Genomic DNA, 14,358 nt, shown 5'->3' on the forward strand with positions numbered 1-14,358 from the left:
CCTAGTGCGTCGTCGACGACGTGCTGTTGAAGCACACTTTACATGACCATAACTGCATGACTGTTTGTGCTATCGGAAAAATTCAAACAGTTTCTGAAAGCTACGAAACTGTGCTTTACAGCCAGCATGCGGTTAGTTCTGTAATTTCCCCTAATCCCACTAAGATTCTAACATAAAGTTCCCCCAATTTTTGTGTTTCTTCATTTTAAACTGTTAAAACACTTAACATGTAGTAATATGTAAATAACTGCCATATATTAAAAGTTCTAAGTATCGTGGAAAAATTGGCAAAAGCACATACTCAAAGGACATTTTTCTGGGCCTTTTATGGTTAAAATAAGAAAAGAGCCCAGAAACTCAGTTTTTATTTAAACAGTTAAAAAAAAAACTTTTTAAACATGCAGTACATTTTACACAACTGCCAGATATTAAAGTACTCTAGAATAATGGGCAAAAGCACTTACAAGACATGTTCTGTGCCATTTATAGTTAAAATAAGAATGTGTCCAAAGGCTCTGGAGTTAAAGGGTTAACATAGCCTTAGACTTGGAGGTGCTGACTCTAACCCCAAAACCTTTGCACTTGGGGTCAAACCACCCCAGAGCCTATAGGAGGTCCTAGCCTGAAGAAGCCAAAAGAACGCCATCCACTGCAAAAAGCTGGTAACACTTCTGCTCTTGACTGGGCTTCAAGATCATGTCCATGAAAATCACAAACAGAATCTGTAACACCTGATGGGGGCCAGCACACACCGGTAAAATGTTTGACTTTATGCCAAGGGCGTAGACATAGCGTTTTTTTTTGGTCATACAGGGACCTGGGACCTGCATGATCATAGGTCTTCTTCAAGTCCACAAAAGAGGCAGACTGGGAAAAAAAGTATATCAACAGAGTAGGAGAGCCTGTATGTGTTGTGTCTTAGAAATACAATGGGGGTCAAATTTATAGTAACAGCAAAAGCCATAGAGAAACCAAGACAAACCACAGATTAAAACAAAATTGCCAAACTAAGCACAAGGCTTGATGCCTTAATAGACCCAAGGGTGCCTCGGTCTGAGTATTTGTGCATATGCCACAATATATGTAGACATCAGAGGTACCATTAGAGTGAGTACATTTGCCTTAGAAAGCTGTATTGAAGATACATTTCTGGTGTCTCACTGTATTGAATGTTCTGCAGGATCTTGAAGTTATTTGCAGTTTCTCTACCTGTGTTATCCAGATGCCAGGGATCTGTTGCAGCAGACATGGGTGGGATGGTGAGCGGTGATGCCCCACAGTTAGACTCCACCAGTTTCCCCTGAAAAGATACTTGGGAGGCTGCAGGTGGTCTGCCTGGCTGACCACCTGTGGGCTTTGCTGCAGTTCTCAGTGCAGACTTGAGGGGAGCAACTCCATTAAACTGCACCCTGGACAGACACCCGATGAAGCCTGGGGTGTTGTATTGTTCGATGAGGATCGGGTCTATGTGTCCAGTTTCTGTACAGAGATACAGATTGGGAAAGAAACAGGGATTACGGAAAAACTTCAATGGATAAGGGTTGTTATAGCTTAACGAGACTTTCAGGCTTGTTTAAGGCAAATTAAAATGATCTGGAATGATATTATACCATAAATTTACCTATACTCTGCAAGTCTAAAACATCTGCAGAAGATTTAAATCTGCACCATCAGGAAAGGCATGGGGGAAACAGACTAGGACTGGCTGGAGGAGGAGGAGTGAGAAAATGAACAAGGAACATAAATTGACATTGACTTCTTATATCAAATTAAAATATGAATAATAAATGTACAACTCTCCCAGCTTTCGCAGTTTCTTTCTCTCAATTTAGCCTCATATTCAGAAGTGTAACATCAATTTCATAAACCTTTAAAGCACAAGAAGCGATGCAATTTTCAGTCTCTAAAACTTGGCAAATTAAAGTATTAAAGTAGTAAGTAAAAAGTTAAAGTGGGTTTTGACTATGTGAAGTTACTGAGTGGTATCTGACATAGCACTTTGTCAAAACAACTTGAAAGATGTTGCACTCTCTTTGGTCATGATGGTTCTATTTTCCACCCACATTAATTCCTGTTAGCAGGGTATATCAAACACAAATATGGACTGATTAAAGCTCTATCATAAATAAAATTATCCATTGCTACAGTGTCCTCTTTCTCTTGTTTGCTTTCATTCCATAGAAGTGTCTCTCTGGGTGTTTCTACTTCAAAATAACTCCCATCCGGTGACAACTACCATAACTGTGAGAATTACCTGAGGCCCACTTCTTTCCAAGTCAATTCAGACAAAATCGTTCCCTTTCAAATGTGTCGATTTGTGCTTTTTTTCCCCCCTTGGTTCCAAGCCTTGCAACTTCTCTCTTCCTTTTAACTTCAACTCACTCTTTCTTGCCAAGTGGTAATATGAATAGTTAAATCTGCTCAAAACCCCCATGCTTTCAAACATTGCTTGTTGACTGAAGAATCACATAAATAATCTAGTTAAGCCACAAAAAGCAGCCTGATGCATTTAATCTTTCAATTAATTTCTTACATTTGTGAATTCAGACAGTAAGGGGGTTATTCTTGCCAACTGGTTGCACAAAAAAATATGCAGGCTGAATAAAAAGGAGAAAAAGGAACTTAAGCAGCAAAAATAGATCTCAAAGATGCAGGAAAAAAATCATCAAGACTGTATGCTCACTAGAGTTTCAATTTCTAGATGCAAAGCTGCTAAACAGCTGGAACGGGATGAAGACTTGTGTGTTTCTTTGAAAAAGCATGAGAGATTAGATGATGAAGAAGGGTTTACTCTGTAATTCTCTTTATTCTATTTTGATTTGCCAAAACAAGTGTGTGAATGAGAGATTATGTGGGTTTGTACACTATTGGTTGTGCATCCAGGAACCAAGCTCAGCACAATGTGAATCTTCTAAATACCTCATTCATCAACTTGCAATGTGTGCAACTTTGTATGAGTGATCATATGTTAGAATCATTGAACAATTTGCTTTTAATAACTTCAAAAATGATGTGCATGCATAAATGTATGTGTATAAAAGAGTATATGCATGGGAGTTTGTAGAATAAGAGCAGAGGCAGATGAACTGGTAGTTTTACCATTAGGGAAATGATGGCAGTGACATAAAGGGACTTCACGGCATTAACCTGACACGAAAGATAGACTGCTTCATATATCCATTTTATGGATACATTTCACAGCCATCTGGGAAACCTCACATACAAAGAGTTGGTGAAAGACGGCACTTTTCAAAACATTCTCGGAAGGTGATTTGACAAACATTCTGTCTGTCACATTCATGACAGGTCAATCAGAAAGACTAGACAAAATGAAGTACTACAGGTACATCTCAGAAAAACAGAATATCATGAATAAGTTCATTTTTTGCTGCGCTCTAACTCTTAAAGTTGAACTTTTCTAGATTCATCTCAAACATAGTGAAATATTTCAAGAAACAGCTCACAAAAATCTAAGATCCACTCTTTCAAAATATTAGAATATCACAAAGCACCAGTCCAAAGCTGCTCCTTTAGCTCAAACTACTGCAACAATTCAATTTAGCATGGAGCCAGTCTGTCTATGACAATGCGAAGGTGTTATAAAACCCAGGTTGCTTTGATAGCAGCTTTTAGCTCATCTGTATTGTTGAGTCTGGTGTCACTCATCCTCCTCTTTACAATAATCCAGAGATTCTCAGGTCAGGCCAGTTGGCTTCATGGCCAATCACAGTAATACCACGTTCAGCAAAGCAGTTTCTGGCAAGTTTTGGCTTCCCAGTGGACATGTGCCAAATCCTACTGGAACAGTAAATCAACATCTCCACAAAGCTTCTCTCAGATGAAAATCTCCTGGTATATCCCCTAGCTGACACTGTCGACTCTGGACTTGATAGAGCACAGTGGACCAACAGCAGCAGATGACCCAAACCATCACTGACTGTGGAAACACTGGACCATAAGCACCCTGGATTCTCTGCCTGTCTGGTCATACTTCTGACTCTGGGAACGATTCTTTGAATGGAAAACAAAAAGTTAGTTTCATCTGCAACACCACTGAGCAGCAATCCAATTATTTTTCTCCTCAGCCCAAGTGAGATCCTTATGATGTCTGTGGTTCAGGAGTGGCTTGACACTAGGAACACAACACTTTTAGCCTATTTCCTGGACCTGTCTGGGTGTGGTGGCTCTTGATCCACTGACTCCAGCCTCAGTCCACTCCTTGTGATGCTCCCCTTGCGTCCTAAATCTGCTTTGTCTGACAATCCACTGAAGGCTGGGCTCATCCCTGAAGCTTGGTCACCTTTTCTTACCACACACAAACACTCCAGCTCAGACTACGGGATAAAGTTCTGACTAGTCTAACAAAACTAGCAACACTAAGACTCTTCCATACTGGACAAGTAAAATGAAATAATAATTTAAAAAATCCTGAAAAAGTATTTTGGGAGACTCACAGAGCAGTGTTTTAAAATTTAAAGTAGGAAAAAATATATGCATGTTCAAACAATTCCCATCTGATCTGAGTTACTTACCAAAGACTTTGCCCAGGAACAGAGTCTTGACCAGGTTGAACTGTGTGTCTGAGGCGTCTGGGAGTTGGTAGCTGACAGGAGGGTAATGATCCAACTGAAACAGCAGGAGAGAGACGATAATATATTAGCATCTGTATTTAGCATGTTCAGCAAGTTTAGCAGATTACACACGGTCAGGAAGAAGAGATGATAATTTAGTCCTGCTGGCTAAAGCATGCTTTTCTATTTTGTTTTTCCATGAATGTTAAGACATTTCTAGACACTGAGGCTCAAACTCTTAAAATACCAAACAAAAACTGAAAAGAGTTAAAACTCTACAAGGAAAGGAAAGACAAGGAAAATATGGGAGGAAAGGAAGGGAATGCGAAGTAAAGGAGAGAATAAAGAAAAGTCAAAGAGGAGAAGAACTAACAGAATGGAAGGAAAGAGAGGAGAGGGGGAGAAGTGCAAGAAGAAAAAGAGATGAAATGTCTCAAGAGTCTGAAGGGATTCCTCTTGTTCTTCTCAAACCCTGCTGAAGAGTGAGTGGTTAGGAGAATGAAGTGTCAGAGATGGGAACATGTTGATCTTTTCATGTTTCTCCATGATCTTTTCATGTTTCTCCATTAATAGCAAGCTAACCTGACTGTTTAAAGACCAAACATCACTCTATGTGCTGCACTCTGTGTCAGCACAGAATGACTGTTAACATGCAAATCTGGGCTCAGGACCCTGAAGGTGTTATATAACCCTCACCATCAAAGTGACATCTGTTATTATTGACATAATTTGTCTTCCATTAGGCTTTTGTTTCTGCTGCCCGCCTCCTCTCCTCAGCTCCCTTGTCTCTCTGCTTATGCTTACATCACTCCTTCTTGTCCTCATTTTCTTCGCTGTGTCGTTAAAGAAATGTGTCATGTCTACATGTCTGCCTTTTAAATGTGCATCCCTGATATTGGAGTAGAGAGCCCTCTGCAGCTTTTTTGCTCACTCTTTTACTCTGGAAAATTGGATTCAATCCACCAGCGCACCCACCAGCATAACTGAGTTTTATTGAATGTGACTCATATCTCTGCCTCTCACGCATGTTGCTGTACTTCAAATAAAAGAAGTCATAACAAGGTCTCTAATGAGCATTCAAAGCCTGATAACAATGACTGGGTGAAATTTTAAATGGTGGTGACACGCTAGAACAAAACGATCTCTGAAGCTTGAATACCTACAGCGCAAACTGCTTTTTTATTGCTTTTGAACTTATGACAAACTAATTTGAACGTGTACATTTATCATAGATTATAAATAAGAAGTAAACATCACAAACTTCTTATTCGGTCCGGGACATTTTTTCTGACTACAGGTGCTGCTGTTCCACGGTATTTCAGAGAACTTGTTTAATCATTTAAGTATGATCTAGCTGCATTACAGAGAAGAAAACCAAGGTACTGACTAATAACAACTCTGCTTAAAGTTTCACATCTCCTTTGGGTGCCAAAAACAAGCAGTAAAGCCACACTGGTAGATCACTGCTGAGCAGAAATACTGATTCAAACACAGCTGCATTTTTACTTTTCAAGTACACACAGAGTTGGATGTTAGCAGCTTAAATAGGACATATAATGCAAAATACACTTTTCCTGGCTTTTCTTACAAAAATATGTACCCCTGGCCTGTCCACAATCCCCCCAAGAATCAGAAAAATCCATTTCCTTCCCCCTTCTCTTTCTCCACTTTTCAGAAAATGTCTGCTGAAGCAAGCCTTTCTCAGATTTTCCCCTCATGATGTCATACGGGGAGTTAGCCCCGCCCCCAGGTTCGGTTGGCCCTCCCCGCTTGGTAGAAAGTTCTGCACATGGCCTACCCTCTTAGCTTTCCACCAATTTCTGCAAATGTAAAATACTGGGCTCTTTCTCATCTAGCTAATGTTTGATTTACTGAAGTCTGAGGCTGGGTACCTATTGTAAATTGGGCTTTAAGTATTTAGGTCTTTGCATTATAACACTGGCTACCTCCTCTGATTGCAGACCTTTAAAAGACCTGAACTGAGAAAAACTGATACCACTGTTCTGATTTGATGCCCTGTTTATGAAACACCTATAGGACAAAACTGATCAGAAATGCCCGACTTTGAGGATTTTTTGGCGCATCCAAATTCTCTATTCTATCAACACACTGTAAACATAACTGTAAAATTAATAATGACATACCTTTAGTAGGTGTGCTGAGGTAAATCTAATCCTCAAAAAGGAGAATAACACTTCTGTCAGGAAAGATTTGTTAAAATGAGGGTTGACTGTTCACATTTCAAGCAGGCAACTTCGTAACTCTGAGGTTTAAAGAATTGAACTAGTGCTTCAAAACAGTAGAAGGTTTATCCAGTCAGGGTACTGATGTTTGGGGTCCTCCCCCAGAGAATTTTAGAGCATTTTAGTGAAAATCTAAAGAACAAGTTGTAATGAAAATTCAGTTAGAAATCCAAGATTATTGATTTATAATAGAAGATTGTTTTTTTTCCTTTATATCTCACATTTTAGAGCACTTTAATGTATAATTTTTCACATTAATTTTAATAAGTAGTTTTATTTTAAACACAAATCTCATTGGAGAAGCCTGTTAACTGGTTTAACACATGAAAAATAAAGAATATTTAAAGCTAACCTTGGATCAAGTCAAACATTAATTAGTATAATTAAAGACTTTACCAAAATAAGAGGATTATCTCATTAACGTTGTAAAGATGATTTTAAAACACATTTATTATTGATACACTTTCAAGTTTGAAAACCTTAGACACTCTATAGCATACTCAGTTTGGTTCCCTCTGTTATAATATATAATTTCTGAATCAGTCATACAAAGACAAAAGACTGCTGGATAATTATGTAATACTGTCAATATGAAATTTGAGAATTATTTTATAAGAGCTCTCCTGTGAGATTTCCTAGTGATTGATATTTTGTGATTGTGAGCAAAAGCCATACTTCCTGCTAAATGTAAATAAATCATCACTACCAGCCCTCAAGGGAACAGGAGAGCAGATGGTGAGAGGTATGGAGAGACATGAAGAAAGAAGTGCAGTGACAGATGAAAGACAAATTAGTTCATATGTCTTTATAGTGAAGCCTCTATATCTTTGTGTATGCACATATTAAGAGTATGTCTGTTCGTTGAAAACGGCCCAGAGGCATAAAGAAAGTTTCACTCATCAGTTATCTTTGTTCACTCCTTTTCTAGCTTTACTTTTTCATCCTCTATCTTTACGCTTGATCTTTTCTTCTCTCTATCTCAGCTCCCCAGCGGATTCCTCCCAAATGACCACATTATGCTCACCAGTGTTCATCTTCATTCTCTGAACCCTCTTTAATGTTAACTGCCCAGCCGATCATTAAAGGAGAAATAAAAAGAAACATTCAAAGAACTGTTATTTAGAGTTTTTTAGGGCACAGAGGAAGTGTTTTACTAGGGATGTGTGAATTCAAAGCTACCATTTCAAGCACACGCTGGGCTGTGCATCTAAATCTGGACATGTATGAATGAGTAAAGAACAAACTATAGTACACCAATCCAATGACGTTCCCTGCCAGTAAAAGGGATGTGTTCAAGATCACCTGCTGCAGGATGTGACAGATTTCCATTTGATGTTTCAGTTTTTCTGGCTGTTTTTGTTATTGTTTCTTTCTTCTTTTTTATGAATGTAGGTGATTCAGTTCCGATATGGACAGATAAGTAAAATGACCCAAATAGAGGGGTAAACGCATTGCAGATATGTAAATATAATACAAGCTCAAGACCAAAAAAGTTGGGGCACTGTATAAAGAGTAAATACAAACAGAAGGCAATTATTTTCAAATCTCATAAACCCATATTTTATTCCCAGTTGAACACAAAAATATCACATGTTGAAACTGCGATATTTTACCATTTCATGAAAAAATATTTGCTTATTTGTGAGGAGACCAGGTGCTGGAGATTTGGGAGAGGAATGTTGTCCCATTCTTGTCTGATTTAGGATTCTAGCTGCTCAATAGTCCTGGGATTTCTTTGCTAGATTTTTTGTTTAATGATGCTTCAAATGTTTTCTGTTGTGAAAGGTCTGGACTGTAGACAGGCCAGTTCAGTGCCTGTACTCTTCTACTGTGAAGCCATGCTGTTGTGATAATATGGTAAATGGTTTAACATCGTCTTGCTGAAATATGCAAGGTTCAGAAGTGCATACTGCCCACGTCATAGACACTAATGCAAGGTCATCTGGGTCATCAGAGATGCAAGCTTTTAAACCGTGCACCACTAACAAGCTGGATGGTCCCTCTTCTCTTTAGTCCTCAGGACATGGCATCTGTGGTTTCCAAAAATAATTCAAAATTTTGATTCATCTTACCACAGAACAGTTTTCCATTTTGCCTCAGTCCATTTTAAATGGGCTTTGGCCAGGGAAGACAGCAGCATTTCGGGGTCCTGATCACATATGGCTGCATAATAAATCTCTACTTCCATTTGTGGATGGTGCGACCAACTGTGTTGACAGGCAACTATTTCTGGAAGTGTTTCTGAGCCCATGCAGTGAGTTGGGAATCATGCCTGTTTTTAATGCAGTGCCGCCTGAGGGTCCAAAGACTACAAGCATCCAATGTTAATATTTGGCCTTGCCCGTTGCACACAGAGATTTCTCCAGATTCTCTGAATATTTTGATGATATTGTGTACTGTAGATGGCGAGACATTCAAAGTCTTTACAATACATTATGAAACGTCTGCCTCTCTAAAATGCTCCTACAGTTATTTTTCATTAGCGCAACTCACTTTTCGATCTTTTGTTGCCCCATCCCAACTTTTTTGAGACGTTATAGTAACACCAAATTCAAAATGAGCATATATTGTTCATGAAATGGTAAAATGTCTGTTTCAACATCTGCTATGTTGCTGATGTACTCTATGAATAAAATTAGGTTTATAAACACTATCATAATTTTCTTTGTAACATATCCATTAAATTAGTTAATGTGGACCTAGAATGTGTTTCAGCAGTGAGGAAGCAATCCACCAGGACATCATGAATAAAATGATGTGAACTAGAATTCACTTCATGATGCCTGCAGAGAAATCAGTTTCTGCATTACAATCCTCTGAGAATAAAAAGGTGCAGAGAGTGAGAAAATAGTGTAATATTTGTGTGAGCAAATTGATATGGAATTATTCACATGATGCTCTCCATCTGGGAAATCTTGAGGAGGACTTAAGTCAGCATTTCTGGTAATGCAATTACTTCTTTATGACCACTAGGAGGTTGATGGTCTCTCTATAAGTATATACACAAGCCAGTAGATATTTGTGTAAATGGCACAGCAGAAGAATCTAAGTGACACAAATACCAACACTGCACAAGAAAAAAAACCTGTGTATTCAGTATAAAATATGCATGATGTGTGAAACTCAACACAAGAAGCATAAGTATGTGGCAGCAATGTCTCTCTACTTAGGATTCTACTAGACACAGTGTGCAGAAATGTGTGATAATGCTGTGATAAAGTATTTGAGCCCTTCCTGATTTCATATTATTCGGCATATTTGTCACACTTAAATATTCCAGATCATCAAAAAAAATTTAATATCAAACAACCATAACCTCAGTAATACAAATTAACGTTTTTAAAGATTGTTTCATTTATTAAAGGAAATGCCATCCAACCCTACCTGCCCCTTTTAGAAGAATTAAATGCCCCCAAAACCTCATAACTGGAAAGGCAATAAGTCTTTCATATCACTGTGGAGGAATTTTGCCCCACTCTTGTTTGCAGAATTCTTTTAATTCAGATACATTGGAGGGTTTTCCAGCATAATCGGCCTGTTTAAAGTCAGGCAACAGTATCTCGATCAGATGTAAATCTGAATTTTTGACTAGATCATTCCAAAACCTGGTGTGCTTTGGATCATTGTCCTGCTTCATAAACAAAGTGTGCATGAGCTTAAGGTCAGGAACTATTGGTCAGACATTCGTGTAAGAACAAACATCCACCGTCTCTGTTCCTTTGTCTGACACACAAACAACGAGGCTTGCCCTTAAATATCTACCGTATACAGCACTGATCACCCATCAACATGCTCTTATACCAACATGTGGAGATTGGGGCCCTCTCTCAGCTACACTTAGTCTGTCTAATAGAGGTGGATAAACAAAGGCAGAGGACCAGCAGTTTAATCATAGCACAAGACAGAATAGGATACTGTTATCCACTCAGACTTAGTGAACTATTAATGGAACAATGGAGCAGCTTAAAATATGTTTAGAAGAGTGATCACATGTGTGGGTTGGTTTGATATCTCTACCTGGATGGTGATGCTTCTGTTAACACGGGACATGTTGATGCTGTGTGGCTGTCCATTTGCCAGGTTGCGCTGATCCACATCTATAGAAAACGGATCCCTCAGACCTCCGAGGTTGTACCGTACCTGCAGTGAACCTAAAACCATATAACCTTACATTTAGTTCTCCATCTTTGTAAAAAGATTCAAGTTCTAATTTAAAGACAATGGAATAAATCAAAGGATTTTCTTTGACAAGGACTGTTGTTAAAAACAAAGGGAAATCATTTTAGGTGCCTTTGAGTAGAAATTACATCCAAGGTTTTCATCAACAAATTTGCTTAGAGATGTATCATAGGCTTCTACAGGCTCAGGGGTGGAGTATGCAGAACAGGACTTGAAGAAGAACCCTATGTGTGCTTTTATTTTATTTTCATTTTTTAATTTATCCTTTGTTCTAGAATTTATTTTGGTCATGTGAAATCTGATTGCTAAAAAAATTAAAATACATTACACGGTTATTGATATTTCTAAACTGTTTTGCATTTACAGCCGTTTGAAAACACTTTGCAGCACTAACCAGCAATACTTAACGCAAATATCGCTGTTAACATTAAACCATAGTGTAGGAACCTCACCATTTTGCCTTAAAACCACAGCCAGGTAGTCCTGTGTCTTGGAGCTGATGTACATCAGAATAGCTGGAGCGTAGGATGTGCTGAAACTGAAGACCACTTCCTCCTTTGTTAGATTCACTTCCTGTGGCGTTTGTTGGTGGGCCTCCACCTTCGAGTCCCTGCTGGCTCCTTCTTCAGGCATGAAGCTGTACTTTACCAACGTTTCTGCCTCAAAGAAACCTCCGATGTCTGGGTGGGACAAATGGAAGGGAAAAAATATGTCAAATATACAGCTTATGCAAAAAAATTATAATGCATTATTACTTGCAACATGTACTGCTTGCCTACATCAAAAAGCAGATTTATTTATAATATAAAATGCAGAAAGAAAAATGGAAAAACCCTTTCATTAAAGATAACCCTCATGAAAATGTTCACATAGTTGCCATGTAACATGTCTATGGCTCTGATGTCTTTGACCTGAAATCCTGTGGCAGTCTAGTGTCTAGTCTATCCACCTGAAGAAAATCACAGCCCCCCTGCTTGATCCTCAGGCAAACAGGTGGGTGGATGATGCAGTCAACATGGAACTGCACTACATCCTGCATCATCAGGGGCCAGGATCCTATCTGTGAACTTCAGCTTGTAATCAACACCATCATCTCTACGATCCTCCACCACAAACTCATCCTGCTAACAGTGCCATTCTCCACCTGTCAGTGGATTTACAGCCTGATGGCCGACAGGGGGCAGAGGGTCAAGCTGGGGAGCATCACAACCAGTACTTGGACCGCCAACTAGCACCCCCCTCAAGGATGCGTCCTTTTCCCTCTGCTCGTCTCCCTCAACACCAATAGTTGTACCTCAGGGGACCCCTCTGTGAAACACCGCTGTCATTGGTCTCATCCATGGCGAGGTGAGTCTGCATATAGATGGGAGGTGGAACAACTGTTCCTCTAGTGCACCCTGACTCAAGCCCCCTTCGCCATCCTTAACAGTACAGTGTCTACAGTGGACACCTTCAAGTTTCCACAGTTCAAGAAACAGCTGTTGCAAATGAGTTGTTGAGGAGATGATGTTAGCTCACCTGGGCACAGAGACAGAAATCTACAAGAGCACCGCTGGGTGAAGGACAGACCATTCTTTCTACAGTCTATGGGATGGACGGAGCAGCAACAAAGGAGTGGCCTAGCTCAGTAAGAGACAGCAACCTCTAGTGGTTTAATTTTTTAATGTCCTCTCAAACATAACAGATGCTCGTATGCACAATGGGAAGTGACGGTTGTAACAGTTAAAACATACAGATCTAATTTGATTTGAGTAGAAGAGAGCCTGTTTTTTTTATATTCAAGTGTATGTGGAAGCATTAGAAAGGGAACCACAACAGGTTTGTAAAATGAGTGTTTTGTGATTTTATACATGCATGTGTCACTGCATATGTATGTGAACACCGGTTTGATGACCCACAAGGGCAGAAAAAGCATAAAAACGAATGTCAAATATTAAAACCTCAAGGTCCCCTGAGTAGTGTGTAACTAAGGACAGAGTGGAAATGCGCTGTGCAATTATTGCTAGCTTCATGCATATTTTACTCAGTGGGAGGATGGGAACAGAGGGCTATTAAAGAAGGGAACAAGAGATATTTGGTAAACAGCAGGAGAAGAGGGAGAAACAGCAAGGTGATGAGGAAGAAGGAGAAAATTGATTTAAGAAAAAAGGAAATAATTTAGTTAGTAATTGAGGAGAGAAAAGAGAAAAACAAGCATGAAACAACAAAGGAGAAAAGGTAGATTGTGGGTGGATGTAAAGGAAATAGATAAAAATAAGGAGCTGAAAACAAGACAAAAAAGAAATATAGGAAACTGGAGATACATGAAAAAAGATGAACAATAGCAACAAGAAAGAGGAAATAAATAAGTAAAAAACAATTTCAGGAAAGAAGAAATGAGAAGACTGGAGGCAAAAAAATAAAAGTCATGTCAGGAACAAAAGAGACACAAGTTTGTGCTCTCTGCTATCTTACATTGCCTTTTTTACTTATTAAACATGCATATACATATACATATATATATACATATATATATATATATATATATAAAATATACACAGAGAAATACTTATAAAAACAACTTTATTCTCTAAATCCTGGAATGTTGTTAGTTCTAAAGAAAAATCAGGAGGTGCTCTCAGTCTTACATGAGCATGTCATCACACACTTGCACCCTGTTACTCTTCCTGCCATGAGCACAAGGAAAAACATCCCTCGGCTTTAAGGAAACAAATTAATTCACGAGTCAGAGGCTCAGCTCTCTGACTGGGAGTGAGCAAAAATTCTCTGACTGTTCAGCTCTTCTCCCCAGAGTATTTTATCAAAACTTGTTTTGGGAAACACAACTTTACCTCTGTGTCTAATGAACCCCTGTGAAACAAACATGGTGTTTTAGGATAATGCAACAGAGCAGGAGCAAAGTTATACTGTGACACGTCTTCTCTCTGAACTTCACAATCCAAGACTTATTCAGCCCTTTGTTCCAGGGCTTGCATTTTGTTGGTCTGTTTGTTCTCTCAGCTCTGCTCTTTTCACATTTTAGCATTCAGTACGATCACCATACAAAGGGAGAAACTGTAGGTAAGCATAATATCATTCTCAATCTATGCCTTTTATCATAAGCAGAAACACTTTGGACACCAGCAGCTTCAATCTGAATACGAAGTGAGGACAATCATGGAGCACAGTAGGCTGTCAGGTAATGGAGCTCATCGAAACGTAACAACACCGGCAGTAATCCTGGTGCAATTTAACTCTGGCTCTCTGGTCTGAAGAGGGACTCAACAAAAATAAAGTGTTTGCAAAAAGGAAGAAGAAAATAGGCAATCTGCTACAGTTACAACCTTTATGGGTATAAAGAGAACCCTGCAGTGCTGGGAAAATGG

The 14,358-nt window shown here is 39.0% G+C and overlaps 1 protein-coding gene and 1 long non-coding RNA gene across 2 annotated transcripts in view; one reads left to right on the plus strand and one right to left on the minus strand.

Annotated features, from left to right (window-relative positions):
* The window catches only part of LOC121527534, a 58,811-nt gene that overhangs the window by 39,280 nt on the left and 5,173 nt on the right, over positions 1-14,358 (plus strand). The gene's annotated exons all lie outside the window — the stretch shown is intronic.
* LOC121527533 (contactin-associated protein-like 2) overlaps positions 1-14,358 on the minus strand; it is a 144,614-nt gene that overhangs the window by 3,979 nt on the left and 126,277 nt on the right. Inside the window, exons 18-21 of the mRNA XM_041814533.1 lie at positions 11,446-11,673; positions 10,832-10,965; positions 4,533-4,626; positions 1,210-1,479 (exon numbers count right to left, since the gene is read on the minus strand). Coding sequence (XP_041670467.1) covers positions 1,210-1,479; positions 4,533-4,626; positions 10,832-10,965; positions 11,446-11,673 — 726 coding nt within the window. The remainder of the gene's footprint in view (positions 1-1,209; positions 1,480-4,532; positions 4,627-10,831; positions 10,966-11,445; positions 11,674-14,358) is intronic.

The sequence above is a fragment of the Cheilinus undulatus genome, linkage group 19 (genome assembly GCF_018320785.1).
Source record: "Cheilinus undulatus linkage group 19, ASM1832078v1, whole genome shotgun sequence".
Taxonomy (NCBI): Eukaryota; Metazoa; Chordata; class Actinopteri; order Labriformes; family Labridae; genus Cheilinus; species Cheilinus undulatus.